Source organism: Benincasa hispida, chromosome 10 (genome assembly GCF_027475165.1).
Source record: "Benincasa hispida cultivar pf3 chromosome 10, pf3_genome.v1.1, whole genome shotgun sequence".
Taxonomy (NCBI): domain Eukaryota; kingdom Viridiplantae; phylum Streptophyta; class Magnoliopsida; order Cucurbitales; family Cucurbitaceae; genus Benincasa; species Benincasa hispida.
Window position 1 is genome coordinate 14,443,589 of NC_143487.1, and position 24,501 is coordinate 14,468,089.

Below are 24,501 nucleotides of genomic sequence, written 5' to 3' on the forward strand. Positions count from 1 at the left end.
GAAAAAAGCATATGATAAGGAAATTCCCAAAGATAGAAACTATTTATCACGTATACTTTATGTTTATGGTACCTAAACAGGCCTCCCTTTCAGCGAGTTGGACATTGTATTCGCCAACCGTGTAGCCATCTTTTGATCTTCCTGAGGTTTGAAATAATAGAAAATGGTGTAACAGTAATAAACACATATGTTTATGTAAAAATGCACTTAAATATGTCATGATATGAAAATGTAAGGAATGAGAAAACATCCCTACACTTCTTTACAAGCAATTATTCTTTTACAGGAATCAAGAATACTTTCATTAGATCAAGAACAAGAGCACAAGAAATAATCTTCTTTCCTCTCACCAGAGTGGTAGGTGTAAAGAATGATATAGCAGTCTCCACTATAAATAGTGTTTCAGGATGGGTTTCATAGTAAGAATTCCAGCAAACAATGCATAAAGATCTTCCCCAGCACCCAATTTCTTACTGTTTTCCTTTATTCCTTCAGCATCATAAAATATTAAAGCCTAACTTTAAGGGAGAGAAATAACATCAGATGGAAAGTGAAGACAGAGACATGCTAGCAACAAGAATACATTGAGACGACACTTCAATGAATTAAGAAGGAAATACCTTCCAAAGGGCAGCATAGTTAAATCTTATGTTGAAGTCAAGATCTTTATACAGCCCATGGTCCAAAAGTACCAACTGTGGCTTCCTCTTGCCTGTGTGCTGACAGAACAAGAATTCACAAATCAACATTAACATTTTTTTTTTATCTCATAAAGAACAGGAAAGGCTAAAGATTGATATCTCAAGAAGTTATCTATAGGTTTTTTAACAAATAAATCGATCATTTAGTAAGAGCTCACCAAAGATGCTTCTTCTATTAGAAGGTATGGGACAGACAAGCAAGTTTGCAACATGAGGGTCACAGTGCACAAATCCATGCTTATATATCATCTCAACAAATGCATGACTAACCTGTATAATAAGTTCGAGGTAATTTTATCAGCAAGTTACATAAAACTCCTATCATTGATTCATAATATGGTCAAGCAAGCAATTTAAAAAGATTTTACAATAACATCTCAATGAATGGTCTGAATTCCTAAACTTGTAAAACATCTTCTGGCTAGTTAGATACAACTGTAAATAAATAAATAAAAGTTTACAAACCACGTGAACATATAGGACTATCAAGTGGGTAAAGAAAGGAACACCCAATGAACGAAGACAAAATATAAATAATGCTCATAAATAAACCTAATTTTCTTGAATAAACGAAATGTGTGGTCTTACTAATTTTGCAACTTTTGATGGTTGAACCCCAAGCTTCTAAATGGCCTTAACATCATTTATTTGAGCACCATCCATAAACTCCATGGTCAATAACTTTAAGGTACTTAAGTTCCAATATACCTTTGGAGCATACATATAGTTCGCAATATTGGGAGACAACTTCCAAAAATTATCCAAACATTTCTCACTGTTCCTGGCCTCGTTTAAGAAATCAAGTTCCTGAGGATGAGATAAAATCGTGTCAATAATGGTACTAACATAGATGGAAAGTAAAAGAAGAGGACAAAAAATATGGAGCAAATTCCAAATTCATAGGTTATACACTTATACCTATTATTCGTGGAAGATTATTAAATAAAATTTTCAATCTAGTTTCATACATCAAAGTCCAAACTAAAATATGAAGGAGTCACCAGGCATATGATTAATTGTCTAGTGAAGAGAATTTAATTATAGTATTACAAAATTTTACCTAAGGAAAACTCACTGATGTTGTGCCAGTGCAAAACAGTGACTGAAATACCAATTTTAGGACAGAACCCCTCATTTTCTAACCAAAGTAATTTGTGTTTGTTCGAAACAATTCTAATATTCTCATAGAATCTCTGATATTCTGATATAAAATAGGAGATCACCATGAACAGAAAGCTTACAAGTGTGGAATAGAAAGAGGGGGAAATTCAATTAAGTTCCTAACCTTAAAAATAACCTTAATAACATGAGCATTGAGAAGAGGAAAATCGGATTCAATGTTGTGAAAAACAGAAAAGGCATATAATTTCATATTATTTTAAGCCCAACGAATTTGACTATCAGAGATCAGTTTATAAAATAACTTGGGAAAACACGTTGAATAAGATCTCAAATGTTCTCAAGAATACATCTTCAGAAGGAAATCAAATAGCTCACCTGAAATGTTCTATTAATGGAAGCTCCCCTAGATTGAACATAATAAAATCAGAGAGCTCACCTAAAATTGGACACACAACCCACGCGACCAACTTCAGACAACCAACGATAGCCCACCTGAAATCGGACAACGCCAAGTTCACCTGAAACCTAAAGGCAATAGTGAAGACAACCCCACCTTCAATAACGGAACAAACGGTTGGGCTTCGACAGAATTGATGGTGGATCTCCTAGAAGAAGATGACTAGATCTACTATGGCTACGCGTGAAGAACGCCAGATCTGCTATGGCTACGCGTGAAGAATGCCAAATCTGCTATGGCTATCGATTGTGTTACGATTGTGAGGGCTACGACAGATTGAAGATGAAATCGGCGAAAGGGAGGGTTTTTCAGGAGAAGAGAGGAAAATGAAAAAAATTTGGAGGGGGGGTCGACAAATTGGAGGTTTAATGTTTTTTTTTTTTTAAAAAAAAAAACAGATCTTTAATGTCGGTTTTAAACCGACATTATACATCTAGTTTCACTTTTTCTAACCAACATTACAGGCCAAAATTCTTGTAGTGCTACGTACACTGATGTCGTCGGCATCGGAAGTTAATTCGAGAAACTGGAACGCCAACCAAGGGATACTCAATCTTGATCCCTTCAGATCCTCTGGTAGAACGCCTAAGAGATCTTCACAGACGTTCTTTCAGTCATACTGTAGTGAGCCTGTCAGTGATTACCCGTCCACTCTTAACCCAAATTGTACGGCGACATCTTGCAGCGTAATAGTGCATTCTCCACAGGGTAGGTGAAATGTGTGGGTCTCTGGTCTCCAGCGCTCAACTAGAGCAATAATCAGGTGTCAATTAAACTGGATGAAACCAATATGTGCAACCCCAAGAAAATCTGCCTCCTGAACATATGGAATGATGCGATGATCAAATGGGATAGTACTTTGTGCAGTCGCCTCCCTCCAACGACAACTCAACACTATAGTGGACGAATTATCCCATATTGCCTGTGAACGATGCGCTAGTATAATTGGATAGGATTAGAAGGACCAGGCTTCATTACCTAAAAAGTTCAAATTATATTACATAATAGAATCGATAACATAAAATATACATAAAATAAGTTTATTAAATAAATTCATTATAAATACATAAAGAATATAAATATATGAAATATACAATTAAATTCATTATAAATATATAAAGAATACAAATACATGAAATATACAATTACATGAAAATTATAAATACATAAAGAATACAAGTAAAAAAATAAAAATAAAAATCCTAATGACCCGAAGACGACGAAGCACCCAGTGTTTGGTGTGGACAAGTGCGTCTGTTATGTTCTTCTCTTTTACAAATTGTACATCACACTTTTTGGCTTGCTTCTCTCCAATCCATTTCATTATGAATTAGCGTACTTTTTGGCCGACCTTGTTCTCTGAGTAAGTCCGCATTTGGACGAATTTCTGTAAATGATAATTCTGGCCAATAATCTGGGTGTTGAATTGGATGGAAGTGGCCTTCGTAACAATGCTTGAAATTGGACAATTTGTAGCATTCATCAATAAGTGGTCGGTATGTCATACGCATGAATTACAAACTGCAATTACATGAGAGCATGGAATCTTGAATGATTGCCACTTATTATAAGAACATGTCCTTTCTTTCAAGCATAAAACTTGGGTATGTTGTCCTTTGTAGGGAGAAATCATACTTATGTCAGTTTGTACTTCGAAAGTTTGACTTTTCCTGTCAATAGATGTCACCGTATGAGCCGATGCTTGTTTTTCCCACCTTTTTAGTTTCTTTAGGGCATATTCTGTATATATATCCCCACAATCGAGTGCTTCACTGATTTCTTGTCTCCGACATTCAAAATACAATATTGTGCGATAGAATGTTAGCCCAACCAAAGAAGTAATGGGTAACATTCTAACACCTTTAAAAACGCCGTTCATGCATTCAGCTGCATTGCTGGTCGTCCACCCATAGCGGTACCCACCTTCATGTGACTGTGTCCATTTTTCTAAGTCAATGTCTGAAAAAAATTCAAGACATTCAGGGTGCAATTATTTCAATTCTTTCATGTACCGAATGAACTTACGCCTTTGGTGTTGATTTCTGGTCTTAAACACCAAATTTTTTAGTTGCTTCGATTTGTATTTTGTATTGAAATTACTGGCAACATGGCGAAGATAATATCGGTGGTATGCTCTGGGTTCACTCCAACCAATTTCTTCATTATTAATTGCAGCAAGAATGCCTTTATGTCTGCCATAAATCAAGCAAATACGCTCTCTTTGGGTAACATATTCACGCAATGCCCACAAAAACCATGACCAACGGGACGAATTCTCACCTTCTACGATAGTAAAAGCAAGGGAAAATATATGTCCGTTTGCATCAATAGATAAGGCTGTCAATAATTTCCCCTTATACTTTCCGTATAGATAAGTTCCATCAATCTGGATTAATGGCCTACAATGGTTGAACCCTTCTTTGCAGGACCAAAAGACCAAAAAACTTGTCCAAAAATAGTCGTATCTGGCATATTAGAGGAAAGGAAAAACCAGTCTGTTCGTGTTCCTGGTTTGTAATGAACAACAGCACTCAACCAATACGAAAACTCCGAATATGATTTCTCCCAGTTGCCAAACACAGCAATTAACGCTTTTCACTTGGCTTTCCACACCCCTCTATAATTGACATTATAGCCATATTGTTTTTTAATGGCTTCTTGAAGTAGGGCCACAGGTACTCCAGGATCAGCTCTAACCAAATTTTGAATTTCGATACTCATGAAATTTGAATCCAGCTGTGAAAGATCCTGTGTCAACTCTGAAAACAAACATGAGTGTTCTCCTTGAAGTTTTGTGATTTCGAACATCCCATGACTTTTGCACCAACATGCCCGTAGCCTCCAAGCACACTCGTCACTCCAGGATTTACATTTAACATACCAAAGGTCCTGATTTGATTCCACTACGATAATTTCGTAGTGTTCCATCACACAATATTTTTTTACAGCAAACTGTAAATCTTTTTTGGTATTAAATAACATTCCCTTATGTATTAAACTACAGTTATCTACTCCTACATTCCTTTCTTCCAAAGTAGAACCTAGTTCAAATGTTGAATTTGTCATTTCCGAATCTATTTGGTTGAACATTTCCGACGGTACCAACTCAAGATCTTGTTCACCACTACTGTCGTTTCTAAATATTTAATCCACTTCAACGTCGATGTCATTATCTCCATCATTTTCAGGTTCAAGAATTACTAAATCTTCAGAACGCATCGGCATATTTATTATGTTTTTTTCAACTGTTATAGTTGACAAAAAAATATGTTAATATGTCAACCCAACAAACTATAATTTCTAAGTTTTCTAAGTTTTCTAAGTTTAAATCAATCATATATAAACTAAATCATACATAAGCTATACATATAAGATTTCTATATAATACACTATACAACATAAACTATATAATACACTATACATAAATTATACATACATAAACTATAAGTATTTATACATACATAAATTATAAGTATTTATACATACATAAACTATACTATTTATACATATATAAACTATAACTATACATAAACTATACATACATAAACTATACAAAAATATAGGAATATACCAAGCAAAATTCAGCCAAAAAACATGCAAAAACATACATATAAATACAGATCAGCCCAACTAGAGAAAGAAATATACCAAGCAAAATTCAGCCAAAAAACATGCAAAAACATACATATAAATACAGATCAGCCCAACCAGAGAAAGAAATATACCAAGCAAAATTCGGTAGCAAAAAATGTAGGAAAATCGAGCAACACGACCGCTAGATTCGGTGAAGATCAAATGCAGGACTGAAAGTCGAGCAAAATCGAAATTTTGGAAGATTTCGGTGAAATAGAGGCTTCGGTGAGGAAAATCAACGATGGTTTCGGTGAGGAAAAATGACGGTAGAGAATAAGAATAGGCGTTTCGGTGAGGAAGAAGAAGGGTTCGAGCGGAGCTTTTAAGGCATGGAAGTCGTGTACCCGGTACACGACTTAGGGTAATCGTGTACTCGGTACACGATTCCCTCAGTCAAACCTGCATGACTGCCACATCAGACTGGGCGTGCCAGGTGGCTAGGGAATCGTGTACCCGGTACACGATTTAAACTCCTATCTTTGGGAATACTTTACCCCAACCCTATTTTTATCATTATTTATTAAAAAAACATTATTTTTTAAAAAAATCTAAAATTAGTGTTTACTATTTATAGGCTAAATTTTCAACAAATAAAAAATGAAAACAAAAAAAAAAAATCAAAGAGTTACTAAATGGGGTCTAATTTGTTAGGAATGCGACAAAGTCTATCTTTAATAGCATGAGACCTTTTGGGTGAAACCAAAAGCAGAACTATGAAGGTTTATACCAAAAGTGGAAAACTATCACATCATTCTGAAGATATTTGGAAGGTCATTGTCTCTAACATAAATTCCAAAGTTTATAATCATTTTTTTTTTTAAATTATGTGTTTATTTCATCTCAAAACTTTTAAATTTATGTATATATAGTTTATAGAAAAGTTAGAATTTAATTTTTATGGCTTTAAAATTAGAATTTAGTTAATTTAGTTTAATCAAATCTCATAATGGTCTATAAAATTTGGTAAAAACCCTCATAAATAATTCATAGTTTACGAATTAAATTCAAATATAAACCATTGAGTCTAAATCCTAACTTTCTCCAAACTGTAGAGATTAAAATTGTAATTAATTTAATCAAACCTTAAGAAACATTTCTTAGATTGTGGATTTTTCAATCTTGTTATTGTTGTGATTGTTTTAATACATTGTTGTGTAAGTATCACATGATTGTAGACTACGACAACGTCATTAGTTTGAGAGAGAGAAAAAAAAAAGTAAAGTGTGGGAAATAATTTGTACGAATGACCCCTATTCAGGGGTCCACTCGAAATTTGGCATCACTTTTTAAAAAACGCTCGAAATTTGACATTCTGCTTACGTCAGTCGCATGAGAAAGTATCGTTTTAACCCCAAAACGTACGCATGGCTAGGCGCAAATCGGATTTCTCGCTCTTTCCTCTAGTTCTTTCACCTCGCTTCTCCCGCTTATTCATCTCATTGCCCAATTCACATTGCAATCCTTTATTCCCCCCTCCCCTTTTGAATTATTTCTCTAGCTTCTTTCTCTTACTTCTGCCTCTTGTTTCTTCATCTTTCGTTTCTTCGTCTAGCTTTTTCTTCATCAATTTTGTAGTTTTTTTCCTTTGAGTTTTTCCTTCATTTGAATTCTCACTCTCGTTTCTTTCTCTCATTTCCTGGTCTCACTCTTGCTTCTTTTTCTGTTCTTATTTGCACTCAAACTTATATCTTTGATTTGAGAAGAAGAAGACGACGTAGAGATAAATAGAAAAAATCGTAAAAAAAAAGGGGCAACTGAAGAAAATAGGGTGGGAAAGAAATCTCGCTGAAAAAAAAAAGTGACATAAACATAAATTTTCGGAAGAAAAAATGGGGGGAGGGGGGAAGAGAGAAAGGCAGAAAAAACTACAAAAGAGAGAAGGAAGAAGGGTTAAAATAGTAAATTCAGAATGTGATGACATCTGCTGAAGGCAAAAAAATTGAACAAATTGAAAAGCGAAGTCAAATTTCAAGATGATCCCTATCGTACCAAATGTCCTACAATTGTAGTATGATTTTTCATTTATTGTTTTTTTTTTTCATAAAAGAAATCGATTGAAATGGTGTGAAACTCATAAAATAAAATAAGATATCATTTCGTGACATGTCAAATACTTAACGTTTATCTTCTAAGTGTGCAAAAGAGTATGCATTTTGTCATACCTAATACTAAGAACGGACATGAGAATCTCAGTGTATAATGAGATGTCGTCGACTTTTTCTCTCATGATGAGATGTTACTTGAACTTTATTTGTGTATCTAATAAATTTACCAATTTTTAATTTCAGTGTTTAATAGGTAATTGATTTACCTATCTTGTTTTTTCCCCCTAAATTCTACCAATTTATTGAATTGTCCAAATAAACACAAATAAATTTAATCTAACATCTAATAAATTGGTTGCTTTAAAAAAAAAAAAATCAATATGCAAGATACTTATTAAACACAAAGCTAGATGCTTATACGTTTATTAGATACTTTTTACATGCCCACTAAAATTTTAAGTCTAAACATATTATTTGATCTTTTCAATACATATTCCTAAGGTGGAGCTCTAAATTGAGCTTTGAGTTATGTTGCGTCAATGAGACATATGGTTTAAGTAAAGATAAACTCCTTTAGACTAATAATGATACAATGAAAAAAACATTAATTTTTATATAGGGTGGTCTCATGACTCATTAGTAGATAATAAATAAGAGTCCTTTGATATATCTTTGACATTAGTGGATGGAAACTGATATAGCTTATATGCTATTGACTTTTATATCATAAGTTCGAACTCGACTTGTTCTGAATTTTAAAAAATTATAAAATTAAAAACGTATTTACACTTAAAAGTTAAATGCTTAGTTATGTATTCATTTTCACACCTAATTTTAAGAACAATTAACCTAAATATAAGTATTCTTTATTGTAAAGTTTTTTTTAATCATAGATGACTTGAATATCCTATAGAAAGTGTGTGATACATATAGTTTAATTTGCATATTTGAGAGAAAGTCACGAATATTTCCCTAAGTTAATTATTTTGTAGTCTTTCAAGATAAAAACAGTTGAAGAACTATAAATAAAATAGAAATTGGAGTAAATAACTAGAAATATCACGTAAATGATTTTTGTATAATTTTAAATATTGATTAAAACAAATTAAAAGAGGCTAATTTTATTGCAGCATGCTTTTAATTTAGAATCATATAAGTTAACTTTTTAGAGGGGAAAAATCCAAGGTGGGAATGGTCAAGAACCTTTATTAGTTTTAGATCTCATATAAATTATAAAGGATTCACATTGATTTTCAATGGCCATAGCCAATCAATATAAGATCTTGTATATATATTAATGATCAATGTGAAACCTTTGAATTTATTAATTTTGTAAAGGCATTTCCTTTTCTTATTTCTTTATTATCAATTTCACAATTTAATATGATCTGTAAAAAAAAATATTGAAAAGTACACAATAATATGCGGTTTTAATCTTAAACTTACACATTTGAAAATTTGTATTTGAATTTAAATAAACTTACATTCTTTGACAGAAATAAATAAGGTTATAATATTTTTTTTAAAGAAGGTTAAATTAATGTTTTAGTTCAATACTTTAAAACTTGTTCAACTTTAGTAAGCGTACTTGTAAATAGAGATATCAATTTTCTCACGGGACGGAGATTTCCGATCAGGCAGGGAATGGGGGAGGGAGCGGGGGAAAAAAATTCCCTTGACCCCGTCCCGATTAGCTTTTACATATTTATTTAGTATAGTTATCTGTTATGTTATTATTATTATTGTATAAATATTACATTTAAATTTCAAATTTGATTATTTATTGGAAAATACAATGAATATATTTAAATTGAATGTTTAAATTTAGATTATATATGTGAATAATTTGATTTATATTTATTTCTTTCTACTAAAAAATAATTAGTTTTTTTAGGTCAAAATTTGAGTAATCTTTAAATTCAATTTGTCATATAAAACTAATCATAATAAACAATTTAGTTATAAAATTAATTATTCAATTAAAATTTGCTGATTTAAATTAATTGACATTTTACAAAAAAAAAAAAAAAGTAACAGAAAAAAAATTTCCCGCGAGAATCTCCGAAATTTCATGGAATGGAAAATGAAATGGGGAGCGGAAACGGGGATGGGGAATGACATTTATGACCCCGCCCCGTGGACATCTTACTTGTAAATATCAAAATTTGGGATTTTCAATAAATTTGGGATAATATTCCCATATAGTCTATTTTCTTCATGAAAATTATTATTCTTTCATATTATTTTAATAAAAAATAACTTTGAACAAATATCAAAATAGAAAATTTTTTAGTACAATATCTGAACTCCCTCCATTTAATGTGTGTCAACATCAACGTATTTTTTAAAGTAAAATGAAAATTAATATTTATGAAAATAAATTAATAGGGTAAAAAAAAAAAAGAAAAAGAAAAGTATGCTACTCAGAAATTTTCCCACCAAAATATTTTAAGAATCCACAGTTTTGGAAATTTGACCGTCAGTCAACGAAATTCGTAATAAAGCGCGTGAAATACACGACACGGTAGCGCAGTTGTGGGATTGCCAAGAATTAAAAGCGAGTCCTGGGTTGCCTTCACGTGGTAGACGGGTTAATTGTTTTTCGCACCGGCGGGAAACTAGACTAAAAATCCCATCTTATTTCCGTACCTGCTGACGTAAGTGAATTCGTCAATAGCCACGTCAGCGCCTGAATTACACTATTTTTGCGACTGAGAAAAAGTCCAAATTATAAATTTAGTCTTTAATATATATATATATATATATATATATTTATAAATATTTAATTGTGACAATTTTTATCATAAAAGTTTCATTTTTTATTAAATTGGATCAAAGGCTTAATTAAAGTTTTATTTAGTAATCATTTAGATCCCATTTGATAATTATTTTGGTCTCATTTGGTAATTATTTTGGTTCCGTTTGATAATTATTTGATTTTTTTTGTTTTTATTTTTTAAAATTAAGCATATAGAAATTAGTTTCACTTCCAAATTTCTTCGGTTGTTATCTATTTTTTACTAATGATTTAAAAAACCAAATTAAAATTTGAAAACTAAAAAAATAGTTTTTAAAAAGTAACTCTTGTTTTTAATTTGGTTAAGAAAATTCAACGATTGTAATTGAGAAATATGCAAATCATTATAAGAAACATGAAAGAAATAGGGAGCAAACTATTATGAGAAAAAAAATGAGGAAATAAAATTTATTTTTCAAAAATAAAAAACAAAAAACAAAATGATAACTGAACGAGATCTTTATTTATTTTTATATTTTTTTAAAATTAAATCTATGGATACTACTTCTACTTCCAAATTTCTTCATTTGTTATCTACTTTTTACCAATGATTTAAAAAACCATGTCAAATTTTTATAGTTAAAAAAAGTGGCTTTCAAAAAGTTATTTTTGTTTTAAGAATTTGAGTAAGAATTCAACCATCGTACTCAAGAAGATGCAAATAATTGTAAGAAATGTTGATGATATAGACTAAATTTTCAAAAGTAAAAACAAAAAATAAAATGGTTGCCCAATCGGGCCTTAGTTTTTTATTTTTACACACTACTTCCACCTTCAAATTTCTTCATTTCTTATATACTTTTTATTAATAGTTTAAAAAATCAATGCAAGTTTTAAAAACTAAAAAATATACTTCTAAAAACTTGTTTAAAAAAAAATGTGTGGGCTAATTCATCATGTAACTTTTATAAGTAGTAACATAGAATTCTCTCTCTCTCTTTTTTTTTTTTTTACTAAAATTAAATTCTATACAAAATTAACCGAACCTAACTAATGGCCTTGATATATGAGTATGATTAAGATACTAGTTTGAAATCTTATCGATCTTTTATCATATATGTTTTTTTAAAATATATATATCTTTTGAGTGAGATTTTATGAGAAGAGAAAATGTTATTGTTTTTTAAAGTTCAAGATTAAAATTCTACAACTAATTTTATTTTCGAAATGCAACCAGTTCATTCACAAAGCACAACAACACTTTTGCAAATGATGATCCAATTCTTAGACTATTAACATTTGTCTCTAAATTCTCAATATAATGTTCGAAAATTTCCAACTTACAATTTTGTGTAAAATAGGTCATTGACTTATTCAACAATTTTTTAAAAAATTATACTTCTATAGCAAGAAAACAAATTATTTTATACAATAATTCCATAGATGAATCTCCAACATCAAGAAATGGATGACAATAGGCCAATTATTGATAGAGTGGAATTCACTTTGGCCTATTGTAAATTGTATGTAAAATTGAAAACTTTAAAATCTACCCTATACAAAATTTGATGTTATGTCTAATAAAACAATTAATTTCAAAAATATTTAATATGATCAATACTCACTAGTCATAAAACGAAGATCGTTTGGATCTTTAAGTTTGTTATAATAATTAATGATTATTATGAACTGTAGGTCATAAAAATTTGTATTCAGGATATAGACTATCTTGATATGGTTATAATAGTCAGTATTTAAGATGCAAATGGTTTTAGTTTTAGTTATAAATAGTAAACATGATAGATAATGATGACTTTCAAATAGTTTTCCTGTAGTTGAGCTTGAGTTAGTAATTGGGGAATTTCAACTATTATAATACGAGATCAAAACATTGAGTGAGCTATAATAGTCAACTCCACCCAAGATAAGTTAGAGGTGCAAACGTCCCCTTAGATATTTAAAAAAAAGTATATATAGTCTAAATAAATATGTCTAATTACACAATTATCTAAGACTCTGTTTGGTAACCATTTGGTTTTTTTATTTTTGCTTTTGAAAATTATTATTTCATCCACATTTCTTACCGTGATTTGCATATTTCTTAAGTACAATGGTTGAATTCTTAGCCAAATGCTTAAAACAAAAACAACTTTTTGAAAGCTATTTTTTTAGTTCTCAAAATTTGGCTTGGTTTTTTAAATCATCGGTGAAATAACAAAGGAAGCAATTTGGAGGTGGAAGTAATATTCATAAGCTTAATTTTCAAAAACAAAAACATAAAACAAAATTGTCATCAAACGAGACCTAAATTTTTCTCCTTTTTACATGAATAACTTAGTAGGTTGTTATTTTACACAAAAATCAGCCCCAATTACCTTTACAACCCTTCTTACCATTAAGTTATATTTATATATAGACCAAAAAAAGCATGTAAGAGGAGTTTCTTGCGGTTGTTATGAATTTCTCAAAATGATTTTTTTTTTCAAAACTTAAACAAGCAAGAAATTTTTTCGAAATATTAAAAAAATTTACCCATAAATGAAAGCGAAAATCAACAAGAAGCTTCAAAGGAGAAAAAAATATATATATTTGATATATACATCACACTATATATTTGGATTTTCTAGAAAACAAACAATTATATATTTGATATGCACATGAACAAGATAATTTGTAAAATATATGGTCTTATATATCGAACAATATATGCGATGTGTATTTACATTTTCCAGTGTATTCGGAAAAACACCAAAAAAACCAAATCATAGTATATGTGATGTATATTTATATTTTTCAGTATATACCAACATATTCAACATAAACTTTGAGATCTCAATGGAAAGATGATCGATTTTCTACTAGAAATATAGAAGAAAGTTGTAGACATCTCATAAAATGAATAAAACATTAATTTGAAACATCTTGAAGTAAATAAATAAGAAACAAACATAATAAATAACAGAACAAAGTCAAAATTTCAAAATCATTGTAATAAGAAAATAGTTAAATTAAAAAAAAAATTATTGATGAAAGATAATGTGATTAATGATAAAAACTAAAATCCTTATATAATTAATAGTAAATCATGTTTTTTTATTTTAAATATTACTACATTAAAATATGAGAGAAAATCTATGAAAATGTTAAAAATATTTTAAAATTTTGCTGAAATCTAGTTATGAAATATTACAGAATTTTAAAACATTTGTGAGATATTAGTTATAATTCTCTATACAATCCTTAAAAAAAAAAAAAAAAAAAAAATCAGAAACTTGCATATGAATTAACCTTAGAAGAGTAATTTTCAACATACATCCAGCATGGAAATAGCCATATTCAATGACCTTTCCCTATCATTGGATACGTAACTTACAAAAACCAACAAAAATGAGTTTAGAAATTTAGAGGTTTATAATTGAAATCTCTTATATCTAATTATACTAAAAATATATATAAAAAAAAAAAAAAAGCCAGAAAAATGTTAAATTTAGAGGGTTCGAGTTATTTTGACATAGTAAAAATTACTTTTATCATTTTTAAAATTATTTTAAAATGTACTTTTAATAATTAAAAACAAATTTGGATCAAACGATAAGTTGTTTTTAAAAATATAAAATTAAACATTAAATTAATTTCAAGTGATTAAATACGTGCTTCAAGTAATTTTAAACATAAGAAAAGATATTTTAATAATTTTAAAACACTTTGAACCATTCACAAAAAAAAATGTCTGAAATGACTTTTCAAATGTTTTAAAAACACTTGAAAGACTATGTTAAGTGTAATTTACATGTATATGTTATTTAGATTAGCTTGACTATGAACATTGAGACCAAATGTTCATTAGTCTTTGGTCCAACATTTGGCTATCAATTTACCACATCACTACCACATCATATTCATATATCAAGGTCATTAGTTAGGTTCGGTTAACTTTTTCATACTATAATAGTATGGACAATTTTTCATACTATTTCCATTTATTATGTGTCACGTCATCTCCATCTTTAAAAATAAAGTGTGTCCTATTGACAGTAATAAGAGGTTTACAAATATTTATGAAAATAAATTTATAAAATAAATAAGGAGAATGCGATACTATACTAATATAAGAAAAATTATGGATAGTTTCGAACCCACGTGGAAGGTGTGGGGTCGGTGGATGAATGGCTGCGGGGCTAATACGACAGGTGGGTGATGATTAGCACTAATTAGAAGCTCCCATTCACGCTGTAACCATGTGATCGCCAATCATAACACTTTCATCTAAAATTTCTATAATTTTCTCTAAGTCAAAACCCATCAATAATATTCTTTACATTATTTTTTCTTAAATAAAAATTCCCCATGAAATTAACAGAAAAATAATGGCGGTGGAATAATCATCATCACGTTCGTTCTCAGCATAAAAATATCTAATTTCGATCAACAAATTAATTACCAAAAATAAAACAAAACATTTCTTATACTTTAATACGAAGTAAAAAAAAAAATCAATAAATTAATAAATTCATGTCTATTTTTAGTAAATTAATTACCACGAAAGTTGAGTGGGGGCAGGGGTTTCATAGCAAATAAATTTTCACTTTTTTCCCCCTTTATGGATTAATCGGGTTTGAATTTGACAAAACTAGTTCGGTGTATTTTGTTGACTTTTTATACAAATTTAATTCTTTTTTTTTTTTAATAAGAAATAATATTTGGTTAAATATTTATTAAATAGAGTTACGTAAATTATTAATTTTTGTCATATGGACAGCAGCCATATGCCCACATGGTGGTTGAAGAAGATTACTTTGGTCATAAAGAAAAAAAAGGATGAACAACGATGGAAGTTCAAAAGGGTGTGGCGCCAATTATGGCTTGATTTTCATTATCAAAACAAAATAATAATATAAACATTATATTACGAGTTTTTTTTTTTCTTTGATAATACGAGGTGTGAATCAAATTTCTGACCTCAGATATTATAGATTGATCGTATAAATTTTATGTCATTTGAACTATAATCTTCACATGTTGGTACTACAATTTATATGTTATAGTATGAATTTTGAAATTTGTACTTATTTAGTTCATGAACTTTCAAATTGATTTCTGACTCCTAACATCCTGTTTGATAACCATTTGATTTTTTAAGTTTATAACACTATTTTCACTAAGTTTATTTGTTTTGTCATTCACTTTCCACTGATGTTTACAAAAAACGAACCTAAATTTTGAAAACTAAAATATATATATATATTTTTTTAGAATTTAACTAAGAATTTAAGTATTTTCATTTAAGAAAATGTTAGAACCATAATCTATATTTTTAGATAAAATAATTAAAATTTCAAAAACTAAAAACTAAAAACAAAATCGTCACAAAACGGTCCTCTACTTTCAACTTTGTATTTCTTTGAAAATTCGAAACTTTCAAAAGTTAATTGAATTATTCCATTTAAATTTTTATCAAAATTTCAATTTTGTATCTAATAGACCAATGGGTAAATATAAAAGTTTAAGCCCCCTATTTGGTTTTTGGTTTTTAAAAATTAAGCTTATATCATCTGCATTTTTTACAATGAGTTGCATCTTTCTTAAGTACAATGGTTGAATTCTTAGCCAAATTTCAAAAACAAAAACAATTTTTTGAAAGCTATTTTTTTAGTCCTCAAATTTTGGCTTGATTTTTTAAACCATTGATAAAAAGTAGATAACAAAATTAAAAACTTGAAGGTGAAACTAGTGTCCACAGACTTAATTTTAAAATACAAAAATAAAAAACAACATGATTATCAAATAGGGCTTTAGTAACTAAATTTGTAATTTTGATAGTTTATAAACGAAATAGACACAAATTTTAAAGTTTATAGACTAAATTTGTCATTTAATCTAAAATAAAATTATGACTTGTTTTTGTGGGGGAAATGAATTTAGGTATCTTTTTTGTTAAGTAATAGCTTAGGCACAATCATCGTACGTTTAATCCACTATTTGATTAATCATGTTGTAACTAATTATATAAGCAACTATAATGTTATGCAAATCATTTGTACGGTAAGACTATTGGACATGCATTAGCGGATCAACCACACTAACTCATTAAAATAATAAATATTCATACTCTTTTAAATAATATTGTATATTGTTATTTTATTAAATACATGCATTCTCTAATCCCTGGATTTAGGGATCTCTTAGTGTAGAGGATTTTCTTTTAAAGTCGATTTAATATTGGAAAATTTGAAACCCTATTGTGTGAACAAGACAATCATAAAGTAAGATGATAGTCAAAAGTTATATGTTGGCAAGCCTAACTAGTTTCTACAATTAGGTGTGAGGGGAATTTTACAATCAATTATATGAAATATGTCCAAATTATAATAGTTGATCCGAGCTTAGTTTAATGGATAAATGTACATAATTATCATTTCAAAGGTTGATGGTTTGATTATTTACTAATGATTGAACTACAAAAAAATCCAAATTATAATTGGTTTATTTCGAGTTCCTTCTTGTCGAAATCGATTCTTTGAAAAAATTGAAATATGTTGTGTGGGTTTAATCCCTTGTATACTTGATAGAGGTCATAAGATGAATGTTTTTTCCCTTCATTTTGCTACTTTTCACGAGTAAATGAGTTTGTAATCATGTCATTTTGACCTCCTAATGTCTCAAATCAAGCAAAACGATCCAACGTATGTTCTTAATTAATATTAAGCAAGTCTAAAGTGATTCATACCAATTTTATGAGCATGTAGTTTGCTTTAGTGTTTTTTTTATAGTATTTGATGCGACCACATCGCATGTCCTAAACTCAGAACAACAGGATTTTTGCAAATAATTTGTGTTTCCCAACCATTCTTTGTCCCCAAAACCAGTTTAAGGTTTCATTGAACATGAATTTTAGTCATTACCCAACCATATGGAACCTATATAAAGTGTCGGAATCATGAGAAAGAGAGAGAGAGAGAGAATCCGATCTTTGAAGAAAACCTACCAAAATAATCTATAATCTATTCAAGAACGAAAGTTGCTCTAAAGGTAGGATTCTTTAAGTCAATCCTGCTCGTGAGAATGTGTGGTAGAGTGGGATTCACCTTGAGAAAGGATTGAATTCATATTAGAGGGCATCTCAGTTTTTTTAGTTGATTCAAAGGTCTTGTTTATTGTTCTTCTGTTCTTCCATATTTATTCTTTTTGTACCTTGTTATTTTTCTTTTCATTTTATTGTTATTCCATATTTTTTCTTATTGTACTCGAGAAATTTTATTTGATGAAGTTTATCGATTCTTTTCTACTTATGAGTTAATTTTCTTAAGGATTTCAGTCATGTAGATACCCTAAAGAATAACATGGGTTAAGCTAATGCAACCACATCAAATTGCATCGCTCTCACTTTCTATTTCCTTTGTTGAAACTTATGCTATCTTATTAATTTGAATTGATAATTTAAATTAGTATGTTAGTTGAATCTTAATGTTGAGAATGTTAAGATATAAATAGATCTCATAAAAGAATATGGGATTAAGAACCTACCCATAAGATGTCATATAATCGTAAATATAAGGCACACTGTAGAACCAATGGATTGCATGAAACTATCTAAAATCAAATTAGCTATAGTCCTATGGAAATATAGGAGTAATTATTTAGGCTTCTAAGGGTACTTTGTAAGACAAGACTGAATAGGAGTTGTTCTCAGTTCATAGTTAGTTGTTGTCGATATGATGCAGGCACATAACTTAAGGCAATTTATCTATGGGTTGAAACTTGATTTGAATTCCTTGTTCCCTATATTTGCTTAACTTTATTATTTGCATACAACCTCAAAATCCTTCATTTTATTGATTACCACTTGTTTTATATATATAAAAAAAAACTCTTTATTAGAAAAATTGAATAGCATAAATAGTCTTTTGGAATACGACAGTTAGAATACTTTCCATATTATTACATATTGACAGCATATATGTGCACTTGACTCTTAATATTTTTAACTAGTTCATACACAATTTCGATTGACAATACTCTTTTAAGATAATTAAAAAAACATTCAACCAAAATTACCATTTATTGATCATCAAACAGTTTTTAAAAGTTACTAAACAAAAACTACAAACTAATAATGGATAGAAAGTTCAATATTTGTAAAAGGAAAAAAAAATCAGGGATAATGACTTCAAAATAAACTTCTCAAGATAGTGACTTTACACTTACCCTTTTACAACCATCTACTCTTGTATGTTTTATTGACATTTGTAGTTTAATCATACAATAATCGAATATATAAGTTTAAACCTCATAGTGGCGTTCAAATATTAAGACAATTCAATTTTAACCCAAATTTTTAAAAGGCTCATTTTAGTTCTTTGAAATTATATATATATATATCCAATTCCAATCCTTACATTAAATTTGATATAACAAGTGAACAACACAACTTCAAATATGTGTGTAAAATGTGTTGAGATGAACATGTAATAGGGAAAATTTTATAATATTATTGTAGTATCTGCATACTTTGACACGTCATTAAATGACATTAATTTATTTTGTAGACCTCACATTATTCTTAAATATTATTGTCATAACAAATGCTAAATTGAGGTATGGACCATTCTCCACATTATAATAGTATTGGAATTTTTCCAAAGTAAATAGTGTCACACGAGTTAATATATTGAAAGATCCGAGACCAAAATAGGGAAAAAAAAGTTGACGACTAAAAATGAAGATTAAACCTAGAATTCATTCATGAGTTAAAGTCCAACAAATACACATTAGGGGGAGATGCACTTGAAGACCACATGATGCATTTTGATGAGGAAAGTGTATGATGGTGCTTAGTGGTCTCCTAGAGAGTGGCTGAAATTGTTGTTGGGGGATTGAAGAGAGACCAAAAGACATTCATAGAGCAGCTTTTGTGCCAATTTTGGGCAAAGGAAAGAGGCAACTTGGTCAGCTTAGTGGGAATTATAGGAAACAAAGCAAGAAATGAGAAAAGGGGTATTGTTCATAATGGGATACATCTTGTCTTGTTTCTCATGCTTTTTCTTTTTCTTTTATGTTTGGTGCAATCAAAGCTTTTATGCAGATTTATAGACAGAAATCAATGGCAGAGTAGAATGTCTAGCCTTGAGAGTCATACAAAAGTTGAATTGTAAAATGCTGGTGTAGTGTAATGAGTAGAATGTGCTTTATAATACATTAATGTTCGTGTTGGGAATGCGTGCCACGAAGGTCTCTTATTGAGTAGAAAAGGAGATGGCTGTGGACATATAGGGGTCAGTCAATCTATCAATTGGTATGAACTATTTTGGATGAAATTAGAATCAAATTAGATATACTCATATCACCTTGGTATGCTTAATTTATCTTTGACAATTGGTATTAAAGTCATGTCAAATTTAGTTGTAGGTATAAGAGTGAACAAATTGATGATTAGTTGGTAAGGGAAAATTGTCCAAAATAGCACGTAAGTTATGCATGCTTTTTAAAAACTCGTAAAAATAGTTTTTCTCAGTCCACCGAGAATTAGTTAAAAAGTCAACTTTTTCGAACTTATCGATTAATTTGAGCCTTCTCAGTACATCTCGCCTGATATATTTGCTAATTTTTTTTCATGTAATCTTCCCAAATCTTATATTATTTTCAAATTTTCTCTAAATTTGGTTATATTTACTAAATATTATATCAAATTATTACATAGTTTTTTAAATATTTAGCATATCTTATATTTTCACAATTATATGAATTTCCAAAATTATAGATTTTCAAAATTGATTTAACATTTTTAAATTTTAGAAAAGATCAAATTTTTTGAAAAAGTGGGTAAGATTTAAGATATATATATATATATATATATATATATATATATAATCTCAATGTTAATCCTATCCGAGATTCCACCGAGTATGCTCAAATATATGAATTTAAGTGTTAATCATGTCCGAGATTTCACAGAGAGCTCAAATATATAGATCTAATGATTAGAAGAGCCTATCTCATCGTGTTTTTTCAATCATAGATTTTAATTAACACTCGGTGCTTTTGTAAGAGGTACAGTAAACTTTTAAAATTTCACACGACACACAGGAGAGTGCATTGAAAAGAAAATTAAACCAATATTATAACGGGAAAATCGCTTGATTGAGAGTGATTCAAATGTTCTTAAAGATTACATGGTTTCACATCTAAGTTGGGAAACCTGGCTTTGTTTCATCTTGTTCTGCAATTTTTCCTAACATACATAAACTGCTGTCAATATTATCTTAAAATCTTTCAGTTGAATTAAAGCAAAGAAAACTATAGGCCTAGAGAAGATTCTAATAAAGAAAACTATGGAATACAAAAGGATGGGACTAACCTTTTTCCTACTGTAGACATAAAAGTGGAACTATCATCAATAACATTATTCTACAAGGCCAAATCAACCGACAAAAGTTAGTTACAAAAAACTTATTAAAGATTCGAATCTCCCACCTCCTTAGTCGAAGTATGCACCGTGTTGCATCCTTGCAGTTAGCAACCTCTTTCCCTCTTTCTAAAAAGCAGAGAAAAGCTACATTAGGAGAGAGGGGTAAGAAAATGAAGCTTCTTTTTCATTCCCTATGGTTTAGTGATTTATAATGTTAAGTTCCAATCAAGTGATATTAAAACAATCATTCACGGAGCTTATTTCAGCTGAAAAATCATTGAATCGCACCGAAAAGTAATGTTCGATACTGCAGCTCGTATCAATTTACCACATTCACATCTCCAAGGCATAAACTGCTTGCTGGTTTCTCTTAGGATGGTGCAGGAAAAAAGAAACCATTACTTAAGAACAAGTAGGTTTCACCCTAGATCATCAAATGTAAACAATATTGTTGGTGCCCAACTAGCCATTAATTGATGACAATACAAGGTGTTAATTTAACAAGGATTACATCCATAGCCCATCTCTGTGTGGCCTTTGGAGAATGTCAACAGCGAATTTGAGATAAAAAATCAGCTATCAGTACCATATATCAGATGCTAAAGTTTTCCTGCTCAGCTAAATCAATTTGTTCATTATGATGAATGTTTAAAGAATTTGTGCCACCAATTAGAAGCTATTGTAAATGAGCAGGGCATCAAGCAAGTATAACTAAGTTCATTGTTGGAACTTCACCAAGTAATTTCATGGATGCAAAATCATTCTTCGCTGTTCAAAAGTGTGCCAAGCTGTATACGAGAATCCAAGCAAGCTGAAAAACCAAGAAGAGAAGTCAGCTGTCTGAACCAGTAGATTGATCTTGATAGAAAAACAAGGCCTTCCTGAAGAAGTTTTCGGTTAATGCTGCATTGTATTTCTTAATAAACCAAAAGTAAAGCAAAAAGATGCCAAAGTACCAGAAAGAGAGTTATAGAAGCAAAAAGGCCCTCTTGGAGGAGAGCTCCATGACCTCCAAATTCTTCTTCATCGACTTTTAATATCATTGCATAGTATCCATATACAACGCTAGTTGATATCGCCAGGAAACTGAAAACGGAAACCAGCACATACATACAAAATTAAAAAGGATTATTGGATGCGCAGCATAATCCAGAGCTAACACCAGTTTCTCAATGAATACTCCTGGAATTCAAAATTAATTATCAAGGGAAAGAGATAAGGGGGAACAGGAAGAAAAGACAATTGATGTGTAGCATAATCTAGAATCAACACCACTACCTTGTGAAAGAATATTCCCACTGTTAGAAATTATCATAGTAACAACAGAATTGCAGTAAATGACTCGTCTAAAGCAAAACTTTTCAGATTTGTTGTAATTTGAAAAAGAAATTACAAATATAATCTTTTATATCCTTACATTAGTCATTTACTTCAACTACGATTTCTTTCTAATTAAAATAAGATCCAAATGTTTTTGCATCACTCGTATATATACAAAAAAAGAAATTTTTTAAAGATAAAAATGGTAAATAATAGAATTTAGGCTAATTAGTAAATAAATTGATTTTATCAAAACTAGATCAGATGTGTTTAAAACCCCGATACTAAATCAACATCACTGCTTGTCCAAAAAGTACTCCTATAAGTTATAACCATAACAACAATTATTCTTAAACACTATTAACATTGCATTCCATGGATTCGTAAGGGAGAACAACATTTAGCGGAAGGAAAAATAGAATCAGTGAAATAAAATCACACGAATGAGGAACATAATTGTATTTAGAAATAACGAACACTTCATCTGTAACGTCAAATCAGCTTATAGATAAGTTACATAAAGAGCACTGCATATATGCTTTCATAGTAATCGAGTATTCAAAAAGTTGTAATGGCAACTCACATTAGAAACCAAATGCCTCCAACCAAAGGTATGGATCCCCACAGCAGTCCAAGTACAACGGCCACTGCTTGTCGAATCCAGTGCAAAACATCTCCTAGTTGATCCTATTGACAAATTTGATAAAACAGAAACTGAGAACGATATTCAAGGATTGAAATAGAAACACCTATTGGAAAGATGGTCAAGTCACAGTAACAGTTTTCTGTTACTTTCTAAATCATGAATTAATTAATATGGCGTTTCACTAATTACAATCTCTACTTCAATTGCAACATTTCAACACTTAAATCCTAATTCCTCTTAAATACCACAGAGAATATTAGCAGCAACAGTAAAGATGTACGAGACAATTATAAACAATTTCCATTTGGATCTCCAAGACGTAAAATATCAAGTACCTTGTCCCATGAGGCCTCTGGATCGAACAATTTAGCGAGCTTGAATGGGGCCAAATGACCATTTTGGTGATCTTGATGCTGATGGAGATTGAACTTAACCGGTTTTGATTCTTTCATACCGGATAATTCAATCAATCACCCTAAACCCAAAGAATCTACAGTAAGCTTAGATCTAGATTCCGGAAAAAAGTGCAGATAAAATGCTCCAGTTGAGAATAGAATCACTGTATTCAGGAGCTCCTAGGGTTTTCAGGGAAGAAGATAAGAGAGAAATGGTTGGATCAACGAAGAAGAAACTTCAATTTGCAGGATTCATTTGCGGTCAAATCAGTGCAAAGCAAGAATGTATCGTCTCTCTCGGCTGGTTTCTTCAGTTTCGGCTTTGGACTTCGGAGCACGTGTGGAAGATGCCGGCCGCACGTTGGGCACTTGAATCTGGGTCGGCCCATTAAATAGGTTTGTGTCAAAATAGCCCAAAGCTCAATGCAGGCTGGCCCATTACTTAAAATTCCGTTTATACTGGGCGAGCATAGCCCAAAAGCTATCCCAATAATTCCTAGAGATTTTTACGGGGAAATATTTTGTATACCATATATTTCAAAAAAAAAAAAAAAAAAATGAAAATCTCTATTATGAATGATGTTGTATACTGAGACTAAACATTTTGTGATTCGGTCTTATACATACTCCTTTGTATAAAATATCCCCGCTTGTATGTCTAATAAACGAATGATCCAAATCAGACATCACTTACCACATTTGTATCATAGTGGATTATGTTTAAGTGATAACTAAATGGTATGTAGTATATGTATAAGACCGGGTACATTATCCTTGTGACCCTACGAGTATGACCCGCTTTGTAGGCGTTACAACAATAATTTAGTTTATTGGTTAATGCAACTAAAATATCACATATTTTATAGACAAAGTGAATAATATATTATTAATCACATAAAAGTTTGTTCATATAAGGTTTACAAACTATAGGACCATACGAGATTTAGGGCATCAACCCCAATAAACTATACATGACATTTAATATAAATCAAATTTATATTAAATCCATTTATATGAATATCATCCATATAAATGATATT

The 24,501-nt window shown here is 30.2% G+C and overlaps 1 protein-coding gene across 2 annotated transcripts; it reads right to left on the minus strand.

Moving 5' to 3' along the window:
• Positions 1-20,813: 20,813 nt before the first annotated feature.
• On the minus strand, positions 20,814-23,824 carry LOC120087788 (uncharacterized). Of its 2 annotated transcripts, XR_005484682.2 has the most exons (6): positions 23,402-23,824; positions 23,004-23,107; positions 22,057-22,186; positions 21,836-21,911; positions 21,050-21,226; positions 20,814-20,923 (listed from the first exon to the last, which is right to left on the minus strand). XR_005484682.2 is itself a non-coding variant. In XM_039044688.2 (5 exons), exons 1-4 carry the CDS (start codon positions 23,516-23,518, stop codon positions 21,873-21,875), a joined length of 390 nt encoding a protein of 129 aa, XP_038900616.1. In that variant the 5' UTR covers positions 23,519-23,824; the 3' UTR covers positions 20,814-21,226; positions 21,836-21,872. The 2 variants fall into 2 exon arrangements, 1 of the variants encoding a protein (XP_038900616.1); XM_039044688.2 differs by having other exon boundaries at positions 20,814-21,226.
• Between the last annotated feature and the right edge of the window lie 677 nt (positions 23,825-24,501).